The following is a 26,388-nucleotide window of genomic DNA, read 5'->3' on the forward strand; positions in this document are numbered from 1 at the left end:
AAGGTTCTGGCTTAGTTGCCGCTGCCGCAATCAGTCCTTCATGCCAACCTTATAGAAATAATACACAAAATTCAAGCTCCTAAGATCCCAGGTCGACGGCTACCCGGCTGAACAGAGATCACTTTTCCCGCACTTTTCCCGCCTTTTTGTGAATAACGGCTGAAAGCGGGGCAAGAGGCTCCTTCTCGCACCCTCTTCAGCTTCTGGGACGCCCGGCCCCCGAGCGCCCTGCTCCAGCGACCGACGCTCGCAGCCAGCGGAACGTTTGTGCGTCGCCGCCGCGCGCAGGGGAAGGACTTCCGCCGAGGCCTTGGAGCGGACTGGACGGAGCTTCCGGGTAGAGCGGCGTCCTACGGGACCGGTGAGTCCGTGGGTAGAGCTCCTCGCTGAGCGAAGGTGGGGACCGACCGTCTGGGGAGCACGGCAGCGAGGAGGGGCTTTCGCGGCGCGGCGGGGGGTGGGGCGCGGAGGCTGAAGGGGGCCGACCAGCCTCTTGTGCATTGTGGGTGAGGGTGGGAGGGAGCGTGTGAAGGGGGAGGAGGGCAACTTCCGTCTCGTAGCTGCATAGAACCATCTAGGGCTGCAGTCCAGGGAATGGCTCTCCTTCCCTAAAGCAGAACGCGAGTTTTGGGAGTTGTGGTCTTGGGTTCGAGTTTGATTGCCTCCAGCTGTGTGACCTCGCGAGCGTTATCGGCCTTTTGAGCCTCGAGTTCCATGTATGAAAACAGGATAGTGATCACCCATGTCTAATAGCGCTTGGCAGGGTAAGGTGTGAATAAAACCTTCATAAATTGCGATGTTTGGTGCAGATCTCGTTTGTTTGCAGTAGCATTCTGAGCTCATGTGACAGGAATCACACCAACAGGCTGACGCTAGGCACAGTGGCTTTTCTGGAGTTGGAGTCTCAGGAAACGGATCAGCTTTTGGAGATACGGACCTAAGAGGTCACCAACTACATCTTTCTCGAGGATGCGTAACTTTCCTCTCTATTAATAACATGCATTATAAACTTCCAACTTCCCTTGGAACATCTGTAGTTATGGGAGCTTAATACCTCTGTCGTATCCCTGTAATTTCCCATTGCAGTCAGCTCTAATTAGGAGGTCCTTGGATGAAGTGAGCCAGAAGTGTTCCTCTTTGCAGTTTCTGCTCATCAGTTCTCACTGTGTTTCTGAACTTTAAGAAAATTAAAATAATAGACTAAGAATAAAATAGCAGTGTAAATATTGATATGTTGGATGGCAGTAGTGACTTTGTAAGAATTTAAGTTTAAAAACATCAAGAACACTATGTAAGCTTTGATTTTTGTAATTCACAGTAAATACAGAAACTTTCATGGAGGATCAAAAAGTTCATTTAAGGGCGCCTGGGTGGCTCAGTTGGTTAAGCACCTGCCTTTGGCTCAGGTCACGATCCCAGGGTTCTGGGATCAAGCCCCACATCGGGCTCCCTGCTTGGCGGGAGGCCTGCTTCTCCCTCTCCCACTCCCCCTGCTTGTGTTCCTGCTCTCGCTGTCTCTGTCTCAAATAAATAAATAAAATCTTAAAAAAAAAAAAAAATTTTTTTTTAAAAAGTTCATTTAATCACCATATCCTCTTCCTGCACTCATCATTAAACTTACAAGCACCAGCACAGTGTGTTGAAATAACACAAATGTTAGAATTAAGTCACTTGTCATTACTTCAGGCAATTTACCGAAGTATATACTAAAGTAGATCACCAGATTTCCTGAAACAAATAGATTTTTTCCAATGCCAGGGAATGGTTTGTTAATTCAGTGAGAGATACAGAACTTTAGCAAATAATACCTGATTATAGCAGGTGCCACAGAAAGCAGTGATGCCATGAAAGCAGTCTCCAACTTGTTAGTAGAGTTTCATTCCAAAAGTCCATTTATAAGTCAGTTCTTCAGATTTTAAAATATATTTTTCTGTAGAAAATCATGATGTAGGTGGAGGGTAAGGTCTTGCTTATGGTCCTTATTACAGAAATTAATTTTTGCTCCTGTCAGTGATGGGATTTGTTTTGTCCTTAACGTCTTCTTGGCCCTTATGATTCCTTTGATCATATATGGAAGAAGGAAGCTGAAGGAAGTGAGAGCATAGGATGGGGAGGGAGATTCCATTTGGGAGGATGGAAGTGTAGATGTGACTAGAATGTTTATTACTTGGCTCTGGTTAATAGATTTCCCCCACCACCAGTTTTATCCCTGATTATTAAAGAAATACATGTTCATATGAAAAATACGAAAATACAGAAAGTAATTAAAAAAACCAGTCACCCTTCATCTAGATGAAACTGTGTTGTATTGAATTACTGAACATTTCCTTTTTCTTTTTTTAATAGTTGAGATCATAATATACATTTAATATTGTGTCCTTTTTTGAGTTATGAGCTATAAGCATTTACCATTTATAAATAATAATTTTCATTTTAAAACTCATGATTGTGATGGGACACCTAGCTGGCTCAGTCAGTAGAGCATGTGACTCTTGGTCTCCGGGTTGTGAGTTTGAGCCCCACTTTGAGCACAGAGCTTACTTAAAAAAAAATTTTTTTTAAAGATTTTATTTTTATTTATTTGACACAGAGAGAGATAGCGAGAGCAGGAACACAAGTTGGGGGGTGGGGGAGGGAGAAGCAGGCTTCCCGCGGAGCAGGGAGCTTGATGGGGGGCTCGTTCCCAGGATCCTGGGATCATGACCTGAGCCGAAGGCAGCCGGTTAACGACTGAGCCACCCAGGTGCCCCAGATTTTTTTTTATTATGAGAAAATTCACACACATATAGAAAGGTGGACAGGTAGTACAGTGAATCACCATGATCCATCACCCAGCTGTAATAATAACCATCATTTGTAGCTAATCTTGTTTCATCTATACCTTTACTCACTTTCCATAGTTCTGTGGTCTTGTCCTATGACTATAATGCATTTTTGTTTTTAAAAATTGTAAAAAGAGGGCGCCTGGGTGGCTCAGTCGTTAAGCGTCTGCCTTTGGCTCAGGTCATGATCCTGGGGTCCTGGGATCGAGTCCCACATCGGGCTCTCTCCTCAGGGGGAGGCCTGCTTCTCCCTCTCCCACTCCCGCTGCTTGTGTTCCTGCTCTTGCTATCTCTGTCTCGGTCAAATAAATAAATAAAATCTTTAAAAAAAAATTGTAAAAAGAGGGGCTCCTGGGTGACTCAGTCATTAAGCGTCTGCCTTTGGCTCAGGTCATGATCCCAGGGTCCTGGGATCGAGTCCCACTTCGGGCTCCTTGCTCAGTGGGGAGCCTGCCATTCCCCCTGTTTGTGTGCTTGCTCTCTCTCTGACAAATAAATAAAAATCTTTAAAAAAACTTTAAAAAAATTTGTAAAAAGATGCTTATCTCTCTTGGTGCCAAACTTGTGCGTAAACGTTTATATTTTTTCTTACGGACAGGAAAAAGAGTTCCATGAGGATGTTGTGAAGTATTTTCATTCAACAACAATTATTAAATAAATTGCAAAGGGGCGCCTGGGTGGCTCAGTTGGTTAAGCGACTGCCTTCGGCTCAGGTCATGATCCTGGAGTCCCGGGATCGAGTCCCACATCGGGCTCCCTGCTCAGCAGGGAGTCTGCTTCTCCCTCTGACCCTCCTCCCTCTCATGCTCTCTGTCTCTCATTGTCTCTCTCACAAATAAATAAAATCTTAAGAAAAAAAAAAAATTAAAGTTTTCAATTAGCAATAATCGCGCCTCGGATAAACCTCATTGGCTACGATACTGCCACTGCGCAAAGCTGAAAAAAAAAAAATTAAAAAAAAAAATTGCAAAGAATTAGATGACCTTGCGTTCTCTGTTTCTTACTTTGTATGTTTGCTTCCCTCTCTTTACTTTTCACATTTAAATGTATGAATTTTGTGCCAGATATTTTTAGAAAATTCACACTCAGTGACTTTTACAGGATACTGAATAATACATTTAAGGAAAAAATGGATGAAGAACCTGAAAGAACTAAGCGATGGGAAGGAGGCTATGAAAGGACATGGTGAGTAGGGCATTATGACTCCCTTCTCGTTTACACATTATTTTTTACTGTTCTTCTACACCTTTATCTCTCTTCTTGTTCAGTGATTGGTATTTTAAATTTATTAAAGTATATTTAACGCATGTTAAAATTCACCTGTTTCCATCTTATAATTCATTGATTTTTAGAAGATTTACTGAGTTGTGCAATCATCACCATAAATCAGTTTTAGAAAATTTTCACCACCCCATTAAGATCCTTCATGCCCAGGGACGCCTGGGTGGCTCAGTCCGTTAAGCGTCTGCCTTAGGCTCAGGTCATGATCCCAGCGTCCTGGGATTGAGCCCCGCATCGGGCTCTGTGCTCAGCGGGGAGCCTGCTCCTCCCCCCCCCCGCCTGCCTGTCTGCCTACTTGTGATCTCTCTCTTTCTCTCGCTGTCAAATAAATAAAATCTTTAAAAAAAAAAAATTAAAAGATACTTCATGCCCATTTGCAATTAACTTCATTCCTACCTCCAGCTGTAGGCAACTGCTAATCTACTTTTTGTCTCTATGCATTTGCCTTTTTGGGTATTTCATGTATATGTAATCTTATAATATGTGGTCAGTATTGTCTCGCTTTCATACAACAGTATTTTCAAGGTTCATCCATGTTGTAGCAGGGATCAGTAATTCATTCCTTTTTACTGAATAGCATTATGTTGTATACCATGTTTTCATTCATTCATTCATCAATTGATGGACATTTAGATTGATTATACTTTTTGGCTTTTATGAATAATGCAGCTGTGAACATTCATGTGCAGATCTCTGTGTGGACATATGTTTTCATTTCTTTTGGGTTAATAAAATTTTAGCTTTTCAAACAAGTAAATATTGCTTATAGGGAGATTCTTAAAGAAGATGAGTCAGGATCACTTAAAGCTACGATAGAAGACATTCTCTTCAAAGCAAAGAGAAAAAGGTATGTAAACTTTTTGTAGGTGTGTTACAAAAGATAAAATAGATTCCTTTAAGCCTTTCTGTCCACCTATACCCACTCCTCAGTACTTCATTTCAGCTGTATTCCAGAAAAACTGACCTTTAAACTCTTGAGTAGGGGGAAGGAACCAGCAACCTAGCACTTCAGAAGGGAAATGGGTCTTCAGGGACTGTCCAAAATGCCTGTAATTATGTGAACCCCATAAGTTAATAATTTACTTCACTAGAAAATGCAGGTTAGTTGAAAAATTATATTGATTTTTTGGGTAATAGAGGACATTCCATTAAAATGTTTGCATAATTTTAACAGAGTATTTGAGCACCATGGACAAGTTCGACTTGGAATGGTATGTTGACATTTTTTTTCTTTACCAGTACAGAACTAGTTGGGTTAGAGAAGCATTCTGTCTTGACAGAATTAATAACAGTAAGACAACAAATGTTTTAGAAGAATATATTAAAAATATATGTGTATGGGCACCTGGGTGGCTCAGGTGGTTAAGCGTCTGCCTTCGGCTCAGGTCATGATCCTGGAGTCCCAGGATAGAGTCCCACATAGGGCTCCCTGCTCAGCGGGGAGTCTGCTTCTCCCTCTCCCACTCCCCCTGCTTGTGTTCCCTCTTTCGCTGTCTCTCTCTCTGTCAAATAAATAAATAAAATCTTAAAAAATATATATACATATATATGTGTAAAATATGTAAATACTAAATGCCATTTTTACTTCTTGGTCAAAAATGAATTTGAAAATTGTTATATTTGTGGTTTATTTTTGGTAGATGCGTCATCTTTATGTGGTAGTAGATGGATCAAGAACAATGGAAGACCAAGATTTAAAGCCAAATAGACTGACTTGTACTTTAAAGGTATAGTAAAATCATTTTAATTTATACTAAACGTGAGAAAGGACACTGAATTCTAAAAAAAAAAATTTTTTTACTATAACATCTTTATTAAGATATAATTCACATACCATAAAATCAACTTACTTAAAATATACTGTTAAAATTTTTTGCCTGTTACAGAGTTGTGCAACATTATTACCACAGTCAGTTTTAGAGCATTTTTATCATTACAAAAAGAAAACCCAGGGATACCTGACTGGCTCAGTCAGAGGAGTGTGTGACTCTTGATCTCAGGGTTGTAATTTTGAGCCCCATGTTGCATGCAGAGATTACTTAAATAAATAAAACTTTAAAAAAAAAAAAAAAAAGGAAAGGAAAACAGAAGCAAATTTTCTGTAGTTTTGCCAAACAGTATTCCATTGTATACAACTTTGGGTTGTTTCCACTTTTGGGGGCCTTTTATGACTAATACTGCTGGGAACATCTGTGAACAGGTTTTTGTGTGGAGGATGTTTTCCCTTCTAAAGCTTGATTTTAGCTTGGGTAGTTTATGTTTTATCCACTTTTCTGTGGCCTAAGAATAGCAGCTGGGATGAAATGGTGTGCCCCAAAGGGGTGAAGCTCAGCTTGGGTGGTGTGCAGACTCTGCTGGATTTACAGGGGTTCATTTTATCTTCTGAGATTATATTAACTGTCCTGTATCTTGTTTAACTAACTGGGCAGGGGAGGGAGGATATAATGCATTTCCATGAGGAGATATTCCCAGCCTTGGAACTCTTTCCCTCAGTTAAGTGTGAAGCTTGGATTCTTCTCTTCTGAAAGGAGGGTTAGTTGTTGATTTCTTTCCCTATTCATTCATAACTTCTGGTAGAAGAGGAAAAAGATAACAATACTCTCTCTCTTCACTTCTTTCCCAAAGCAAGAGTATTAGTGAAATTTCCCAGGACTTTTTTCAGTCATGAATGGGGCTTCAGAGGAGTAGGATGAAGTAGATGCTGAATCATACTGCTGGACTCAATTCTGCTCCAGAATCCTCCGTTCCTTTTCTTGTACATAAGTTTTCTAAATTTACTAGATTAGATTTGTCCTTTATCTTCTCTATTGGTGAATGTGTGTGTATTTATTACAGTACTGATCCACTCTCCACAGTTGAATGTCCACAGCATTCTCTATTTAACACACTCCAGTTGGAATGGTACCTTCACAACTACATTTTCAAGGTCCACCATAACCTCCAGGATGTGAAACTCAACTCCTTTTTATCTTTAGCAGCAACTGAAATAGTTGACACTCAATCCTTCCTGAAAGGCATTCTTTTTTTGTTCTTTTTGTTTGTTTGTTTTTGTTTTTTGGGTTTTTTTTTTAAAGAATTCTGTACCCCTGATGTGGGGCTTGAACTCACGACCTCATGATCAAGATTCCCACACTCTAAGGACTGAGCTAGCCAGGCACCCCAACATCCTTCTTTTGACTTTCATTACATGTAGTCTTTTTATTTCGTCTTAGGTTCCCCTCTCCCACTTTAAAATGCTGGAATGCCCTAGGACTTGGTCATAGTTCTTTTTTTTTGTCTACTCTTCTTCCCTTGAGTAAATACTATACATTCCCATGAAGAAATTTTTTTAAAGAATGCATTTTTTTGAGTTTGTAATACAAACTATAGCTAAGTAGAAGTTCAATCACATCATTTAGGAAAATGATACAACAAAATGACTAATATTTATGCTCTTAATTTCTGTCCTCCCACCCCAGTCAGGGTCTTGCTTTGTCAATTATCCCTTTTCATTGTCTTTGGACTTAGATCATTCCGCCCAGTTTATAAACACATTCAGATTATTTGTAATTTATTAAAACCCATCCTCGGTTATGCTCATTCTCTTGTTTCTGGCTTCATAGGATCTTTCCATGTTTAGATTACATCTGTCTCACAAGTCCAAATGGTTCCATCTTTTATTTATCTTTTTATTTTTCGAAGATTTATTTATTAGAGAGAGCACATGTGCCAGGGTGTGGGGGAGGGGCCGACAGAATCTCCAGCAGACTCCCCACTGAGCACCGAACCTGACTTGGGGCTCAATCTCATGACCCTGAGATCACTGTCTGAGCCAAAATCAAGAGTCGGACCCTTAACCAACTGAGTCACCCAGCGCCCTGGTTCTATCTGTTAAACCCAGTTCATCACTTACCATTTTAAATTCAGGCTTATTTAATACTGTGATTTTTATTTATTTGAATATTTTAAAATTTATTTTTGTTTATTTAATATTTTTACTAAAATATTTGAAAATATTTTACTAAATATATTTGAAAATCTATGAGCCTAAAAATCTCAAGAGAAGTGATGCTTGATAAGTAGGTTTCACAAAACATTTCTTTATGGTTATTATTTTGCCCTTATCTAGTATTTTTGTTTTCTTTAAACAGTTATTGGAATACTTCGTAGAAGAATATTTTGATCAAAATCCTATTAGTCAGGTATGTAGATAAGTGATGGAATTCAGATTTAGATTCCTGATATTACTGCCAATTCTAATTTATTTTTAAAACGCTGGGCATACATTCTGTGAATTATTAAGTGATCCAGATTGTGTACCAGTTTCTGGTACACTTATCAGTGACAAGCAAGGCAACTCTAAAAGTTAAATAATGTACAGTAAACTCATAGCTAAAGTTCTGTCAAAAGCATCATAAGAAAAAGCTTCTCATATGTTACTTATGTCTTTTGTAATTACTAATTTATTTTCATTATGTACATTCTTATGAAGAAGAAGTAATTTGTTAAGTTAATAATCATTTTTGTTTTTATTTTGAGATTGGAATAATTGTAACAAAGAGTAAAAGAGCTGAAAAACTGACCGAACTCTCAGGTATGCATAAAATTACCTTTATAGGACTCAAGGACTTGGCTCTATTTACTCAACCTTGTAACCCTGTTCATAAGGTTGCCTAATAAGTAAAATGAAGACTTCTTTTATGCTCTCCATGTGAAACACTTAATAACCCCTCGATTAAATCCTCCAGTAAACTCTTGGTATCTAAGACGAACTGTTTTAAATTGAGTTCTGTACAGTAATGAATACTACTGCAATGAATGTAAATGTTTATTTAAGACTTATACATTCTTATCCTGAAAGTATTAAGATAAAATTACTGTAACCATTCAAAAAATCCACTTAGTCTTAAAATTAATTTTTTAAAAGTTAAACCTCTAAAGAGCAAAGGATTTAAAAATTGAATTGCAGTTACTATTAATAATTCAGTTTTTCTGCTTACATGACATGTCTAACTGAATTTTATTCTGTTAAAAGATAGTGCAGGTTTTATTTGCTTTGGTGCTGTTTTAACAAATTCACATCACTAATTCTATTTTAATTTCTGTGAAATACACTATCCCTTAAATGTGGTTCTCATCCTTTCATCCTTACCAATACAGATAAATTTGAAATGACATATTTTCATCATTAATAGTTTTTCACTGTGGCAGTAAGGAGTGAAATGTATGTTAGCCTGGAGTGATCAAGAAATTCAGTTATGAGTAACCAAAAAAATCTCAAACTAGCTTTAGCATACAAGGGAAATTATTGAGTCCCATCTAAAGGAGGGCTGATTTCACACATGGTAGTTTCCAGGGTTCCTGGCTCTGTTTGGCTTTATTCTCTGAAGTGAGGTGAAAAGATGTCTGTTACTAGCCCTGAGTCTCCATGACCCTTATAGTCTGTAGCTTCAGCACAAGTCCCACAGAGGTCTCGGAATGACCCTGCTTCTGATTTGCCCACCCATGAACAAAGTGGCCCGAGGAATGAAGTACTGTGTTGGTAGGCCTGGATTACATGCCTGTTCCTGGAGCAGGATGGAAGCAGGGTAAGCAGCTGGTTTGTTATACTGTGAGGACAGGATGGTTTCTCCTGGGAAAGGACGTAGGACCCTCTTGGCACCCTCTCACATTCAGAGTAGTTTTCTATGGGTGCCAGAGAAGTCATACATATAGGGATGAAAAATCCTCTGGATATTTTGATAGGCCTCTTGACGGCACTCCTTGTCTGTCTGCTCAGAATCACTGCTGTAAACCACACTGACAGTAATCGAGTTCGCTTTTTTCCTATACTCACAGTACAATAGGAGGTGAACGAACTATTTTGTATGGTATGGTAGAAAGAGAAGTGGATAGAGAGCCAGGAGATGTAGGTTTAAGTGCTGGTCCTGCCACTGGGTAGGTATTTGTCTTTAGGCAAATCTTTTAGCTTGTTAGATTCATTTTTCACTTATGAAATGAGGGATTTGGACTTAGTGATGTACTTTTCATTTCTAAAATCTTCGGATTCCGAGACTAAATAAATACTTGAAGTATGTATTAAATAATGGCAAATGCTTAGTATTTTAAAACTTAGATAAATAAGAACATGAAGAAGCTATAAGTAGATGAATGGACAAAGACAACAGATAATTCATACCAGAATAAAAAGAGAAACAAAATAGCTATTAAAAAAGAAATTTTAGCCAAACAAGTGGTCAAAAAACACCACCACACAACAACATTTTATTATTTTATATATTTTAAATGAACAAAATGAAGTTTAAAAAGCAGTATATTGCTTGTGGAACCATGGAGAAACTGGTACCTATAGTGCTGATAGACTGATTAATTTATTTAATATTTTTGGGAAAAGATACAAAAATGGTTGTTCCTTGGAATTTATACTTAAGAAACATTATGAAAGAAGAAAAAGCCTCATTCTACAAATACAATCTTCGTAACAGTAGTGACAAATTGGGAAGACATGTTCAACGGTATGGAAGTAGTTTGATGAATTATGTAATCAAACAATTTAATGATATTTTGATTATCATTAATTAACATGAAGATTGTGTTGAAATAGGAGATGTCAGAAGAATACCGTATGTCACTGAATCTAAGATTGCATCATTTGTAAGATACCTTTGTTTTATCAGCTATCAAGAAGGAAACACCCTAGCAGTTAAAATTTGATACAGTGTCAGATGATATATATAAATTGTTCACACCAAAAAATGTATTGCTTGATATGAGAAAATAGCTATAGACAATCTTTTCAGATGTAATTTCAGTAACAGAAGATAACACAGCTGTATTTATTTGCGGAAATCTTCCTTTCTTAGGTCTTCTAAATCCCTTTTTAAATTAAAAAAAAATTTTTTTTTATTTTAAAGATTTTTATTTATTTAACACAGAGAGCACAAGTAGGCAGAGCAGCAGGCAGAAGGAAAGGGAGAAGCAGGCTCTCCGCCAAGCAGGGAGCCCGATGTGGGGCTCGATCCCAGGACTCTGGGATCACGACCTGAGCCGGAGGCAGCCGCTTAACCGACTGAGCCACCCAGGCGCCCCTAAAGCTCTTTTTTTTAATCCCCTGAAGAAAAATAGGGAATTGCAGTCATTCTTCCATCAATGAATTTTTGCTTCACTGATAATATATGCCTCACTGCTCTGTTCCTTGCCTTTCTACATAAAAATAGAACCTTTTGTAGAAACACTTGAAATGGCAGTGAAACTAGCCACGAATAGCACAATGTACAGGAGCAGTTGCAACAGCACCACGGTAGCCATGCGTAGGCTCACGTGGGAGCAGGCCGTGACGTCACGTGGGAGCAGGCCGTGACGTCACGTGGGAGCAGGCCGTGACGTGTGCCGCACAGGTGCTCCCTGGCTGCCAGTGATGGTGCGACGCGGCCTGACTTAAGAGATGTGACAATGTGAAAATGTGTGAGTCTTAAATGTAAGAAGTTTTGCATTTGAAGTTAGTAATATTTAAAATATGTGCTAATAGGGCACCTGGCAGGCTCAGTCAGTAGAGCATGCAACTCTTGGTCTCGGGGTCATGAGTTCGAGCCCCACGTTAAAAAAAAAAAAATGTGGGGCGCCTGGGTGGCTCAGTCGGTTAAGCGGTGGCCTTCGGCTCAGGTCATGATCCCGGGGTCCTGGGATTGAGTCCCACATTGGGCTCCCTGCTCAGTGGGGAGCCTGCTTCTCCCTCTGCCTCTGCCTGCTGCTCTGCCTACTTGTGCTCCCTCTCTCTCTGTCAAATAAATAGAATCTTAAAAAAAAAAAAAATGTGCTAGTTCGCAGAAACAGATTATTTTTATTCTTTCAGTATGAAGTAAAAGTTGATATAACAACACCTCTGATAAAAGTGCAACTTGCTAAAAATGTAAATCAAAGAGATTCTATTCTTTAACAACATAGATAAGTAAATATGGGGAGAAACAAATTTCCATAATGTATATATAAAATGTTATTATAAGTAGATTATGCCATTTCTATTTTAGGAAACCCAAGGAAACATGTAACATCTTTGAAGAAAGCTGTAGATATGACCTGTCATGGAGAGCCATCCCTCTATAACTCCTTAAGCATGGCTATGCAAACTCTAAAGTTCGTATTTTACATTTTTTATTTATAATTGGTGTCCATTTTTTTTGAATGGAGATGAACACGTATCAGTATGTTTCTCCATAAACTGAGCTGCAATGAAACCGTTAAGAGAAATATGTAATGTCGTTTATGATGTTTAGCGTGGCGTTTGTAATTTTTATTTTACGTTTGAGTTGGTAAGATAGATTCTTAGAGGTTTTAGAAAAATGTAATTAAAACTGTAGCGATATTAGTACAAAATAAAATGTTGATGAAAAAGTATTTTGTTAAAAATTAGATTGTATATGAAATTGAATGTGCATAATAACTGTGAGTTTTTTGCACATTTATTGACTTCTCTTAACTTACTTTGTAGCACATCTGCAAATTAATAGCATACTCCTCCAGCAAGTTCAAATATGTGGAAGGTAGCTGAGACCCTAATGGAAATATTCCATTAGTGCTAGCGTCTGTATTTTGTCCCTGGATAGTCTGTCCTGACTTTTATAGCTTTATATAATAGATATTTTTCTAGTTTTGAAGTAGGTGAGAAGAAGCTAACACCCACATGAGAGGTAGGCACAAGAGCAGCATCCACAAATGAAACCTGAAGGCCCAGCAGTGCAGACAGAAGCAGGAAAGCTATAAATAGCTGATAAAATGGCATAGGTTAAGATTGCATAGAAATCTATTTACGTAGATTTAGGTAGGGGAAAATAGTTCATCATGTCCTAAAGTCCTATAAATTATCATATAATTAAATGATACACAAAAATTAATGTTTATGAATATTATCACTCTGAATCCCCATGAGGTTAAATTTAGCCTTTAAAAAGGAAGCATGTTACTATTGTCAAGACACACCTTAAAGTTGATCCATATGGTATTGTCATACTTTCCAGTGTACACGTTAGACTTTATACAAAACGAATCTACTAGGTTGTAAGCTTCATGATGTCAGGAACCTCATTCATTCTTGCTTATTACTCTGTTCCTAGAACCTAAAAGAGTATTCAGTAAATATTTATGGAAACAATAAATGAATCAGTTTTTTGTGTAGCTAATTTTAGAAAAATTTAACATGTTTAGAGTATACTCAATTTATTCCTTTGCAATGTTAAAACAAATGAGATATTCTGTGGTCTAAATATATAAACCACATGTACTATTTTGTCTGGGTAAATTTTTTATTAATTTGTTATACCTAATGGGAATATATTTTATCTTTCTGTAGACACATGCCTGGACATACAAGTAGAGAAGTCCTAATCATCTTTAGCAGCCTCACAACTTGTGATCCGTCTAATATCTATGATCTAATCAAGGTAGAACCACTACCTTTCCTTATAATCAAAACCAGAGTTATAACTCTAAAGAGAATTCTATAGTGAATTTATTACTAGTTTTCAGAAAATTCTGTTTTTCAAACATACTAATTTTTGTATGTTTTTTTCCTTCCCCTGAAACCCTTTATTTACATGGATTTTATGAAGACCCTAAAGGCAGCTAAAATTAGAGTGTCTGTTATCGGATTATCTGCAGAGGTTCGGGTTTGCACTGTACTTGCTCGTGAAACTGGTGGTATGTATCTAGATTCTTCAGTATTTATTCATAATTACTCTGTAAGAAGTAACAATTTATTAATTAGTATGTTTTCATCTGTTTTTACAGTACTAAATTTAAATCACTTCATGTCCTGAAATCCATAATATGGATAGTCATCTTAAATGTATCATTGATTCTATAAGATATCTCAAAATGCAGGGACTTTTCAGTAGTTATGTCAGTGTTTAGAGGAAGTGTTAATAACTCTTGAAATGCTAGAAATTTCACTAATATGTAATACTTTGTAAAGATCTTACAACTTGGCTTTAATTAAATTGTAATTATAGTTATTCCCAGAGAAGTCAATTTAGAGATGTCATTTAAATGAGGTTTTTGAAAAATGATAATTTAACTTAAATACTTATTTTGAAAATGTACATTTTCAGATGGCAAAACTTTTACAAAATTACATAGGAATTACAATTGAGGGGCTCCTGACTAACTCAGTCGATAGAATGTGCGACTCTTGATCTTGGGGTTGTGAGTTTGAGCCTGGGTGTAGAGATTACTTAGAATAAAATTTAAAAAAAAAAAGAAAGAAAAATTACAATTGATACTTATATCTGGAAAGCTGATTTTTCTTTTACTTTTTGTCTAATTAGGCACATACCATGTTATTTTAGATGAAAGCCATTATAAAGAATTGCTGACACATCATGTTAGTCCTCCACCTGCTAGCTCAAGTTCTGAATGTTCACTTATTCGCATGGGTAAGTGTTTATTTTGTGTTATTTTAAAGTGGATATTTAGGAGCATGTGGGTGACTCAGTCGGTTAAGCGTATGCCTTCGGCTCATGTCATGATCTTGGGGTCTTGGGATCCAGCCCCGCATTGGGCTTCCCTGCTCGGTGGGAAGTCTGCTTCTCCCTCTCCCTCTCCCTCTGCCCTTCCTGCTGTTGCTCTTTCTGTCTCTCTCTCAAATAAGTAAAACCTTTAAAAAATAATAAAAATAAAATAGATACTTATTTATTTTTGAAGATTTATTTGAGGGGTGCCTGGGTGGCTCAGTCGTTAAGCGTCTGCCTTCGGCTCGGGTCATGATCCCAGGGTCCTGGGATCGAGCCCCGCATCGGGCTCCCTGCTCAGTGGGGAGCCTGCTTCTCCCTCTCCCATTCCCCCTGCTTGTGTTCCCTCTCTCTCTATCAAATAAATAAATAAAATCTTAAAAAAAAAAAAAAAAGATTTATTTGAGAGAGGGAGTGTGCGCACCAACCTTAGGGAGGGACAGAGAGAGACGGAGAGAGAATCTCAAGCAGACTCCATGCTGAGCATGGAGCCCTGTGTGGGGCTTGATCTCATGACCCTGAGATCATGACCTGAGCCGAAATCAAGAGTTGCATGCTTAACCAACTGAGCCATCCACGCACCTCTACTTATTTGTTTTGCTATATAGATAGACTTAAAATTTTTATGTAGTGAAATCTTTTTTTTTTTTTTTTATTGTTTTTGCTTTTCTTGGACGTGTTGTCAGAATTTGAAAAATATGTATGGAAAACAAACTATGGGTTTAGGCATTCCAAAATTTTAAGCATAGAAGTATATTCTTATATAAAATGAAAGTGGACCACTATGTAATAGATTACTCCAATGTATCAGAAGTATTTAAAAATTACAAACATTTTATTTTTAAAAAGCAGTGTGTGTTGTATTAAATTAGATAGTTATAAACTTAAGAATCTGCAACCATATGTATGGACAGATCTTTCCCCCACATTCTCCACTTTTAATTTTTCTCATAACCTGGAATTACAGTCAGCCTGACCATACTGTAGTAAACAAATCTGAAAGGCAGGAGAGAGAACTTTTGTACAACTTTGTGGGCTTTCTGGTAGGAACATTTTTAGGTTCCTAATCCAACAATTTTGCTATTTGCTTGAAAAAAGAAAGTAACACATTTTCTTCTATGAAGGATTTCCCCAGCATACCATTGCTTCTCTGTCTGATCAAGATGCAAAACCCTCTTTCAGCATGGCGTAAGTAAAAACCTTGAAACTCTCAGTGATTATGTTTGACATTTTTAATTCTTTCCTATAAGTTATAAATTAAAAAATATAAACTGAGTTATATGGGCTTGGGGTGTAATGGCTTTTGTAAAAAGGTTGCCTTCTATATAGCTGTAACAAGGAGTGAGGACTATCTCCGTTTACTCCTGTGTAGTAATCCTCAGGATCTGTTACTAAGTAAAACAGCAAAGTAGAGAAAAGTGTATTGTATGCTGCCACTCATCTAAGAAGAGGGTGGAGATCTGACTGGATATACATACTTGTTTATATTAATGATAAAAATAGTAATGGAAATAAAAAGTAAAAACTGAAAAAATGTTTACTTGGGCAGTACGTGGAGAAAGGCAAAGGGATGGCTCCTAGACCTTTCTGAACATACCTTGCTTTAACTTTAGAGCTTTATAGTTTACATAATTATAAAACAAAATTAAAGAAAGTAATTCTTAAAAATCACAAATAAGAGTTGTGTCTCCAGCTATAAAGGTACCATAGGGACTGAATGTACTGTCCTCCCTCTTACCAGAAAACCAGACAAAATATATGAAACAATGATTTTCAGATGTGGACAACAGGCAGTGCAGGTAATGATCCCTGAAGGCAGGGAAACAAATGAGGTGGGCCCTGTGAGTGCATCTTACTGCCTCGAGAGAATTTCCAGGCTGCAGTGCAGGGAGGGAAAACCCAACCAGAGCCTGGAGGTCTTGGTCAGGTGAAGAAACCAAGTTCAGAGTTTGGGGAGGCTGAAATGGCTGTAGTTTTCCAGGCACAGTGCTAGAAAGTAAAGAGCTGTACAGAAAGCTCTCAAGATTGCAGAGACTTCCCCATGAGTCATCAGCTGAGTTATGATCATCACATTTGTGTGGGAGCTACTAGAGACCCCTGAATAGGAGCAGGCAGCATATCCGTGGAGCTCACACGGGGCAGGGAACAGTTCATGGTCCTACCAGTCAGTGTGGAGGGATATCTTAACAGTGGGCATTGAACAGAGTCCACAGTAATGGAACCAAATTAACCCTAGACTAACAGCTGTTCTGGATAGCCTAATGAACTCTAAAGCAAGTTTTGAACAGATCAAACTATTTCCAAGTTACTTAACTATATTCTAGAAGAAGCCCCAACATATTTAAGGGAATACCAAAAAATCCAGCACCTAAAACAAAGAAAAATCATAATGTCTGGCAGCAAATCAAAAATGACCAGGCATGCAACAAAGTAGGAAAATATGACCCATAATAAGGAGAGAATCATAGAACAGAAACATACTCAGAAACAACACAGTTGATGGAATTAGGCAAAGTATTAAAACAGCTATTACAAAAAAGACCCAAATCAAAGTTCTAGAGACAAATACAGTGTCTGAAATGAAAAATATACTGGATGGGACTAACAGCAGATGAGTCCCTGAAGAAAAGATGAGTGAATTTAAGGACATTAGTGCAATTTGGGCCCCTGGCTCGCTCAGTAGGAAGAGCATGCAACTCTTGATCTCGGGGTTGTGAGTTCGGGCCCCACATTGGGTGTGAGATTACTTAAAAAAAAAAAAAAAATTAATATACACTATTCAAAACAGAAATGCAGAGAGAAAAGAAGAATGAACCTCGCTTAAATGAACTATGAAACAACTTCAAGATTTTAAAATCAAGGTAGCATACTTTGTTTTGCTATAACCATTCCCATCTTTATATATCACTTTAAAAGTACTGTTTCCTCCCACAGGCACTTGGATAGCAACACTGAGCCAGGACTTACATTAGGAGGGTATTTCTGCCCACAGTGTCGGGCAAAGTACTGTGAGCTTCCAGTTGAATGTAAAATCTGTGGTGAGAAACCAACTGTTCTTTATCTAATAAATTAATCTTGAATAACTTCTTACCTATATTGCTAATAAAGTAAATGTAAATGTTAAGCTCTGCCTATATTTATGAATTTAATCTGTGAGAATAGGAAAGGATTATTTTTTTTATTGAGTACCCAGTACTCCATTTCTAAGAATAAACATGGCATTCTAGAACAGTTTTCTGATTCTCCCTCTGAAATGAGTATGTTAAAGGCTTTGCTGTAGATCTAGTAGACATTTTTGTAGCTCTTAACGTTCATAAAATATATATAAGGACAATGAGGAATTAAAGTGATAGAATTGTAGAATTTTGTTTCATTTTTAAGTAAGCAAACGGCCAAGAGAGGTCACACAATTAGTGACAGAAGTAAGACTCCATCCTGGAATCTCCTTTTTAAGGTGATATGTAAATGAAGAAATCAATACCAGCAGTCCTAAAAAAACCTTGAAAATATTTAGCCTATTATTTGACTTGTCAGCCATTGTCTTAATGAGGTTTGGGCTATTAAACATGATTCTCTGCTTTATTTGTTAGGTCTTACTTTGGTGTCTGCTCCGCATTTGGCACGGTCTTACCATCATTTATTTCCTTTGGATGCTTTTCAAGAACTTCCTCTAGAAGAACATAATGGAGAAAAGTATATGAGTTTTGATTAATTTATATCTGTTATATGTGGTAGAATAATGTTTGAATGTGTTGTTACTACATTAAAAAAGATAGTCATATTAACTTGGACAAGATTACTTGTAATTTGGAAAATGAGATGGTAGAATGCCTTGGTTGTGACTGAAGTGACTCATTATTAAACAGATCTGAATCTCCAGAAATCTATTAATTTCCCTAAGCCCATCTCTGTATAGTAAGCGTAGTCAAATACTGATAAATCAGCTCTCTAAAACAACAAAACAGTCCTGGTTTGCAACCTTACCTGATTTCTGTGGTGTAAGACCAGAGGATTTATCCAGAAGGTCTAGTATTAGAATAGTTAGAGAAACAGAGAAAAGATCAAATAAAGAGTAGGTAAGAAATAGTTAAGGATATTGTCTACTGTTGAAGGACAGAACTTTATAGACTGAAAGGAACTGTCAGGTGCCTAACATAGGGAAAATAGACCCACACTAAAGTGTATCATTGTGAAATTTTAGAATAGGCAGCAAAAAACTAAACATTTCTGGAGAGGCAAAATTAGGTCACATAATCTGGAATTAAAATTGTTTTGTGTCTCAGCAGTACTGGCTGCTGCCAGGAAGTGATTTCCTTCAGTTATTACCAACTTAAATTACATACCTAGCAAACCTATCAGTTAAGTCAATGAAGCCATTTTCAGATTTACAAGGCCTCAAAAAGAGACTCTGGGGAAGCTGTGGAAGAGGTGATTCAAAGGACCTGAGAAAGAGAATGACTGGAAGAGAATAGGAATATTGATCTAGTTCAAACGTGGCTTAAGAAAGCCCTAGGATGATGATAAGGGGAGATTCCAGAATAACACTTTTGTGTCAGATGTGGAGAATAGTCCAGTTTGGAGAAGGTCAGAATGCTGCAGGAGAGATGTCACCAAGAGGGTGAAAACTAGAATTCTTGATGTGGGTGACCATAGGGATGACATTTAGATTTCTCAGGGAAAGGTTGAGGCTGAGTTGGGGTAATTATATAGAAAACTAAGCTTGTGGACAACAGTATAGTTATTAACTCCAGGAAAAAAATATTTTGAAGAGAAGAATTGTATTACATGGCTCAGCTGAATATGTTTTTATAGTCATAATAAACTAAACATTTAATATTTTTCTATTCAAAATGATTTTAGTACACAGAAAGAATTGAGAATGGCGTTAGTTATGTGTGTGTACATGCTGTTGGATCAAGAGGTTTGAAAGAGAATTAAATTCTGATCTTCCTTAGTTGGAGGTTTATAGCCAATGCCAGAAAAACACAAGAAATAGCACTGTAACAGTTAAAAGTTTTGAAAGTGTTCGGGGAGCTGGAAATGAAGTGGGGTTGGTAAGGAGAGGCCTGCTATTTTTTGTAGTAAGTCTTGAGAACTTTTAACTCTTTAAACCATTCCTTGAAAATTAAGCCCTCAGGTATCCACACATAAATTAACTTCTCTTCTGTCCATCTAGAATTATACCAGCTACCTGCTGTTCTCAGGAGAGTTGAAGAATAGTCACTCAGATTATTTTCTGTAGGGCTTAATTCCCTCACAGAATCCCAGTGGGGAAATCATGCTCCTATTTAACCTTGATGAAAATAAAATTAAAAAAAAAATTTAAAGTAGGATTTTGCTTTGTGAGATGATCTTGGGATATACTGTAGAATTTTCTTAAGTTATTGGTATTCTTAATTCTGTTTTTCTCATAAAAGTCATGTGTGAAGATAATTACTTATTAATTACAGGATTCTTGTTATTGAGATTTTGCCGAGCTATTTTAAGGAGTGAATTCCTAACAAAATGATTCTTAAACTTTCTTTTTCAGATTTTGTTATGGATGTCAGGGGGAATTGAAAGACCAACATGTAAGTTCATGTGCTTTCTAAATATTAAGTATTGGGACACCTGGGTGGCTTTGGTTAAGCTTTGTTTAAGCATCTGCCTTCAGCTCGGGTCATGATCCTGGGGTCCTGGAATCGAGTCCCATGTCGCGCTCCCTGCTCAGCGGGGAGCCTGCTTCTCCCTCTTCCTCTGCCTCTCCCCCTGCTTGTGTGCTCTCTCCTGACAAATAAATAAGTAAAATATTTTACAAAAAAAGATAAATATTAAGTATTATACAAGAAATATTGAGGAAATAGCATTAGAAGTTTTCAGTACATTACTGAAAACCAGGCTCATATCGGGTTATTCCTCAAAAGTATGATAACAGTAGGGAGAGATAAAATGGATTTTTTCTTTTTGTCTTAAATGTGTCTTTTTCCATATTCTTTAATAGTTAAATAAAAGGGGAATATAACTTGTGCAGCTGTGAGGTCATTCCCTAGCAATAACTAAATCTGTGTTAAAGATTTATGTTTTTCTTTTTAATCAAATCAGAGGAACAAATAAGCATTTGAAACTAGTACTAATTTCAAGCTTATGTGTCTTCCCCGGATAATTACTTAAAACAAAGTAATTAAGGATGTTTTACAATACAAGAGACGTTAAGGTGTCAAAGTAATTTTCTCATTTGTAAGGGATAGTTTTTTTGGTAAAATAGTCACCTTAGATTTGAGAATAAATAGTACATTGGAAGTAATAAAGTAGGTAAATGGGTGGGGAAAATTGATCGATAAAAGAGCAAAGCAGTTTGAATGTCTTCTAGCTGTGCTGTACTTCTGGAAACTACTTTCTAAATTTTCTTTTCTTCTTTTCACTGCAGGTCTATGTTTGTGCTGTGTGCCAAAATGTTTTCTGTGTGGACTGTGATGTTTTTGTTCATGACTCTCTTCACTGTTGTCCTGGCTGTATTCATAAGATTCCAACTTCTTCAAGTATTTGATTCCAACATATAGTACACATTGTATGTGTTAAAAGGACATTTGCAAGTGTTAATAAAGTGATTCTTCAGAAGAAGCTCCAATTAAGATATGAAGACCAGTTTGAAAGGAAAATCTGATTTAAGAAACTTTTTGCTAAGAAAATGTAGGATTGGGGCACCTGGCTCAGTCATTCGGAAGAGCATGAGACTCTTGATCTCAGGGTTATGAGTTCGAGCCCTACGATGGATTGCTACAAGGTAAAATAAACTTAAAAAAAAGGGAGAGGTGAGGGGGAAAAAAGAAAATGTAGGATTTTATTAAATTTTAAAATTTGTGTCCTGTCACAGAAATGCCCAGAATGTAATACTAGTTCACTGGGTTAATTTTGTTTTCTCTTATTTTGTTATAATGTTTTCGAAGTCATCACACATTATTGTATTTAAGTTACTTATGATTAAATTGTGGTAATTTCATTGCTTTATAATTAAAGTAAATACAGAATCTCTAATTTACTTCTATTCAATTTTAGTGTGAACAGAAAATTAAGTGTAAATGTGAATTCAGAGGCACCTGGGTGGCACAGCTGGTTAAGCATCTGCCTTCGATTCAGGTCTTGATCCCAGGGTCCTGGGATCGAGTCCTACATCGGGCTCCCTGCTCAATGGGGAGTCTGCTTCTCCCTGTGCCTCTCTCCCCCACAAGCACACTGCTTGTGCTCTGTGCTCTGTCTCGTGCTCTCTCTCAAATAAATATTTTTAAAAAAAAGCCTAAGTAGATTTTATTGTAATGTTTAAGAAAGTACCATGTACTGAGTGCCTCCTAAGTCCATACCAAGCATGCAGGTCGGGTACCACCTTATCTGTCATGTGCCAGGCAGGTTATGCATAGACAGGGGAAATCCCAGGAGAGATTTGGACACCTTAAAACTGAGGACTCTGGCTGTCCACAGGATGGTGGCCCTGAAGAAATAAATGAGTCACGTGATAGTTAATTTGCTCATGTGAGGAGAGAACAGTGGCTAGAATGGTCACCTTCCTGTTAGTATTGGAACTGGGACTAACCTAGCCTCTTGACTCCCAGACCACTTGTTACTACAATACGACTAGAAAGGACCCGTATATTTGAAATAGAGGAATTTTTTTTTAAAAGTTAATTTAAAAATTGCTTCACTTTTGTGGATAGGAATATGTTTTGTAAATGGTGTTCAATATACCCTTTAAAGTACCCACTACATTGGTACCTGTTTTATCTAACCTAAAGAAGTCTGGGAGCACCTGGGGGGTTCAGCGGCTAAGCGTCTGATTTCAGCTCAGGTCATGATCTCAGGGTCTTGAGATCCAGCCCTGAGTCAGGTTTTGTGCAGAGCTGAGCAGGGAATCTGCTTCTTTCTCTCTGTCTCTCTCTTTCTCTCCCCGCCCCTCCCCCTGCTTGTGTGCGCTCTCTCAAATAAATAAATCTAAAAAAAGAAATCCGGAGAGGATTTTCACTTTTATAAAAAAAAAACAAAAAGCAAAAATAGTGCTCAGCATTTGGTTTGCAGCAAGCCCTTCTAGTGCAGGCCCCTCTCGGGGCCATGAGAGCGGCACCACCAGGCTCCTTCCGGGGAACTACACTCAGCATCTCAGCATCAAGCTGCCAGGGCTTTGAGCTGTCTGTGAGCATTGGTGCTTAATCTTCATTCATCTGGTGCATTAGTTAGCAAGATGTGTCCTAAGTATCAGAAAAACCTAACAGAGGTTATCTTTGGGGTCTGGGAAAGCTCAAAAAGTTTTCCATATTAATTAATGATAATAGACTCTTTGCTTTATGCTGTTTGGTTTATGAAAATGGGAATGCTCTACTTTGGAGTAGCAGAGGAAACCTGTATAGTACTATTTTATATAATTTCCTTTACTCCCAGTAACTTATGTGTAACTGATGTAGGAAAGATGTTGGGGTTCAGAGCTGATGACCAAGAAAGAATTCTTGAGATATCTTTGGTGCAGAAAGATGTTTTTATTAGAGCAAGGGGACAGGACCTGTAGGCAGAAGGAGCTGCACTGGGGTCACAAGGAGTGGCCCATTATATACTTTCAAGTTGGGAGGGAGTTTGGGATAGTGTAAGCGTCCCAGGTATTTTGGAAATAAATAAATAAAATCTTAAAAAAAAAAAAGAAACAAGGTTTCCAGGACATTGAGGGGGCTAGCTGTTGTTAGGAAAAGGTCATTTATTACTGTTGAGTAAAAACTCCATCATAAGACCCTTCAGATGGATATCAGTGGGTCATATTCTTGGGGAATGATTGCTAACATATCTTAGGAGGTAGAGATAAAGGTAGTTTCCAGAGGAATTTCTATATGTTCAAGTAGACTTACAGGATCCAGGAGTGCGGAGGTTCGGGCTAAGATTGCCTTTGCCCTTTTAGCAAAGTATTAACATCGAGGCAGCTGAGTCCCTAGAGGAATGTCGCTCTACCTGTTTCAAGGACTTGAGAGTGGGCTGTAGGTAGTAAGGAAATTTAATTTTTCTTTTTGCCTTAGTTTCTCACATCATAACCACAGGAACTGGATTTAGTAACCATAGTTTAACAAACAACACATCCAGCCTATATATATCGGTAAGTTAGAATCTCTTTGATTGTATTCTATATTTGCTTCAAAGGAAAAGATAATCCGAAGATTGAATTTTTCAATTATTATACATGTTGTCACTAATAGAAATCAGGAAGAATTCCCTCCCCCTCCTGCGTGTCTTCTTGGAGTAGCTTGGGGTTTTTAGGCTTCCTGTTTATGTTGTGTGCGCCGTGCCCTCACTATGGAGTTGTCTGTAACCTGAGCCACGGGAGGACCTGTACGCAGCCAAGAGCCACAGCTGTCCCCGCTGACTCAACACTGGAGCGTGCACGTCTTGAGAAATAAACCAACGACTGAGTACACACTGGGGGAAGAAAAAGAAGGAATTATACGAAAATAATGATGAGTCTCATAAATAAGTGCTGAGGTAAAATTTGACAGTTTATTGAAGCATGATAAATTTCATCATTTTTAGATGTACAATCCAAAGTTTTAACAAATGTTTATTGTGTAATCCTCACCACAATAAAAGATGTAGGACCTCTCTACGTAGCACTGAGGTAAATTTTAATTACATTTACTAATTACAGATCTGAATTTCTTCAAAGGAAGAAATCCTTAGAGGAAATTGCACAGTATATTCACAGCTACGAGGGATTTGTTGGTGTCGTGGTAATTTATAACAGCAAACGCTTTCTCAGGTTGGCTTTTGATGACGTGCTAATGATGAGGGAGCAGAAGGCGAGCTGAAGACAAAGCACAAGCGGACACCCTGCAACCTCCCCCCACCCCCACTCCTGGATGGGACGTGCGTGACTTTCTTCCAGGAATCTCCCAACTATCTTAACTGTTAACGCCTTGCTAGAGGGGAAAATAACCTGAACTTGACAAAGGCAAGGCCCCCGGTATCTTACAGGTCGGTCCTCTTAAGCATACGAAAGTTCTTTTGAAACCTCCCTTTTCCTTACTTCCCCCAACTCCCGAGTAGATCATCAGCCACCCCTCACAACCCCGATGGAGCAGCTCTTTCTGCCCACAGGCCCTGTCCCCGTGCTTTCATAAGCCCCCATTCTGCACCAAAGACGTCTCAAGAATTCTGTCTTGGCCGTCAGCTCTGGACTCCACCCCGCGAAACATCACCTACATTCCCAAACCACATCACCTTCACCCCCTCCCTACTCACGGGACAGGACCTGTGGGCAAAAAGAGCGATACTGGGATTGTGAGGAGTGACTGATGGGATCCTTAGTTAGTGGGGGTTAGGGAGAGGGCAAGTCTCCAAGGAATCTGGAGGGAAGGCTTTCAGGACCTCGAGGGGCCGCTGCTGCCAAGGTAAGGTTACTTTTAAACATTACGGCGCTGAGGCGGCCCTGGGTTCCTTGAGGAAGGTCACACTCTGCGGGTTTCAGGTATCTCTCAGTGGGCTGCAAGCTGTAAGGAGATTTTAATTTAAGCTGCATTTCTTTTGCCTTTGTTTCCCACATGGACGTTGTCTTGCTGAACTAGAGCCAATATTCCCTCTTTGAGGCCACTTCCCTGGCCTTCCTTGGCTGCCCCCACCTAAAGGCCTGCATAACATTCAGATCAGGCACCAGCACCCCCAGCCGGCGTCCCAGCTGCTGCCGCCTGGTGGGTTACTTTGTACTCTGTTAGTAAGGGGTCCCTAGTGGCAAGTGACAGAAAACCCATCCCAAATTGGCTGAAGCAAAAAGAGAACTGATTGGCTAAGAGGACTCAATATTCTGAGAACCTTGGGGCGCCTGGGTGGCTCAGTCGTTAAGCGTCTGCCTTCGGCTCAGGTCATGAGGAATCAAGCCCCATGTCGGGCTCCCTGCTCGGCGGGAAGCCTGCTTCTCCCTCTCCCACTCCCCCTCCTTGTGTTCCCTCTCTCGCTGTGTCTCTCTCTGTCAAATAAAAAAAAAAAAAAAAAAAAAATCTTTAAAAAAAAAAAAAGATGAGAACCCTGAAAAGAATATGACCTGAAAGTGGGAGAGGAGTGTTTGCTCAGAAAGAAATCTGGTGTTCCTACCAGAAGGATCGCTTGCTTAACACCTATCCACCCTTCTGAATCCATTTTCCTCCCCGTAGCTTATACTTCCTCATTAGTCAAAGTATAGCTGTGAAATGTAAATATAATTCAGATTTTGAACTGGATTTCTGGAAGACATGACCCTGAGAAGGCTCTTTGTTGGCTCAAACATTCACAGGTGTTCTGGGTTTTTTTTGCAATGCATTAAAAAATTCCATTAATAGAAATGAAAATTAAAGGAATGATTGTCCAAATACCATGCCCCTCAATCCGATGCAACTCTATATTGGGGGTGGGGCAAGTTCTAGCAACTATTATTCATAGATCAGTGTATCTCTAAGTCAAACAGTTGATAGCTTGAATTTTAATTTTCTTCAGGGAGAACATTTTGTAAATTCCTGGGTCAGGAGTGAGTTACCTCTCGCATCAGGTGTAAAGACTCCAGCATATTCCGAAGGCTTCGCTTATTTCTTCCTTTGCCTTTTTTTTTTTTTCCATTCTTTCATTCTCCTCCTCATTTTAAAGTGTCATAATCCATTTTAAAACCTATTTTCCTAAGAGATTTCTATTCTTCTGGAGTGCCTTAGTTTTTTTTAGCATAAATGAGCATAGGGAAATATGACAGGGTTGGGTCATTGACTATTTCCTTAAAACAATCAAAATTTCTGATTAGTTTTAAATATGTTCTTAAAAGAAATCAGTGTTAAGTAATTGGG

General features: G+C 38.4%; 1 protein-coding gene and 1 pseudogene across 4 annotated transcripts; one reads left to right on the top strand and one right to left on the bottom strand.

Annotated features, from left to right (window-relative positions):
- The first annotated feature begins 312 nt into the window (after positions 1–312).
- GTF2H2 (general transcription factor IIH subunit 2) lies at positions 313–21,598 on the top strand. 4 transcript variants are annotated; one of them, XM_035014601.1, is made up of 16 exons: positions 313–361; positions 3,924–4,007; positions 4,873–4,950; positions 5,278–5,314; positions 5,744–5,830; positions 8,234–8,284; positions 8,622–8,676; positions 12,110–12,215; positions 13,429–13,519; positions 13,688–13,775; positions 14,402–14,509; positions 15,709–15,772; positions 17,519–17,622; positions 18,175–18,277; positions 20,115–20,154; positions 20,991–21,598. In XM_035014601.1, the coding sequence occupies exons 2-16, from the start codon at positions 3,952–3,954 to the stop codon at positions 21,108–21,110; spliced, it is 1,188 nt and encodes a 395-aa protein (XP_034870492.1). In that variant the 5' UTR covers positions 313–361; positions 3,924–3,951; the 3' UTR covers positions 21,111–21,598. The 4 variants fall into 4 exon arrangements, 3 of the variants coding, with proteins under 3 accessions (XP_034870492.1, XP_034870493.1, XP_034870491.1); XR_004680960.1 differs by having other exon boundaries at positions 354–396; positions 17,519–17,648; positions 20,991–21,042; XM_035014600.1 differs by having other exon boundaries at positions 356–396.
- Positions 3,643–3,760, bottom strand: LOC118017254 (annotated as a pseudogene).
- Positions 21,599–26,388: the final 4,790 nt, after the last annotated feature.

This window comes from Mirounga leonina, unplaced genomic scaffold (genome assembly GCF_011800145.1).
Source record: "Mirounga leonina isolate KUSES-001 unplaced genomic scaffold, KU_Mleo_1.0 Mir_168, whole genome shotgun sequence".
Classification (NCBI taxonomy): Eukaryota; Metazoa; Chordata; class Mammalia; order Carnivora; family Phocidae; genus Mirounga; species Mirounga leonina.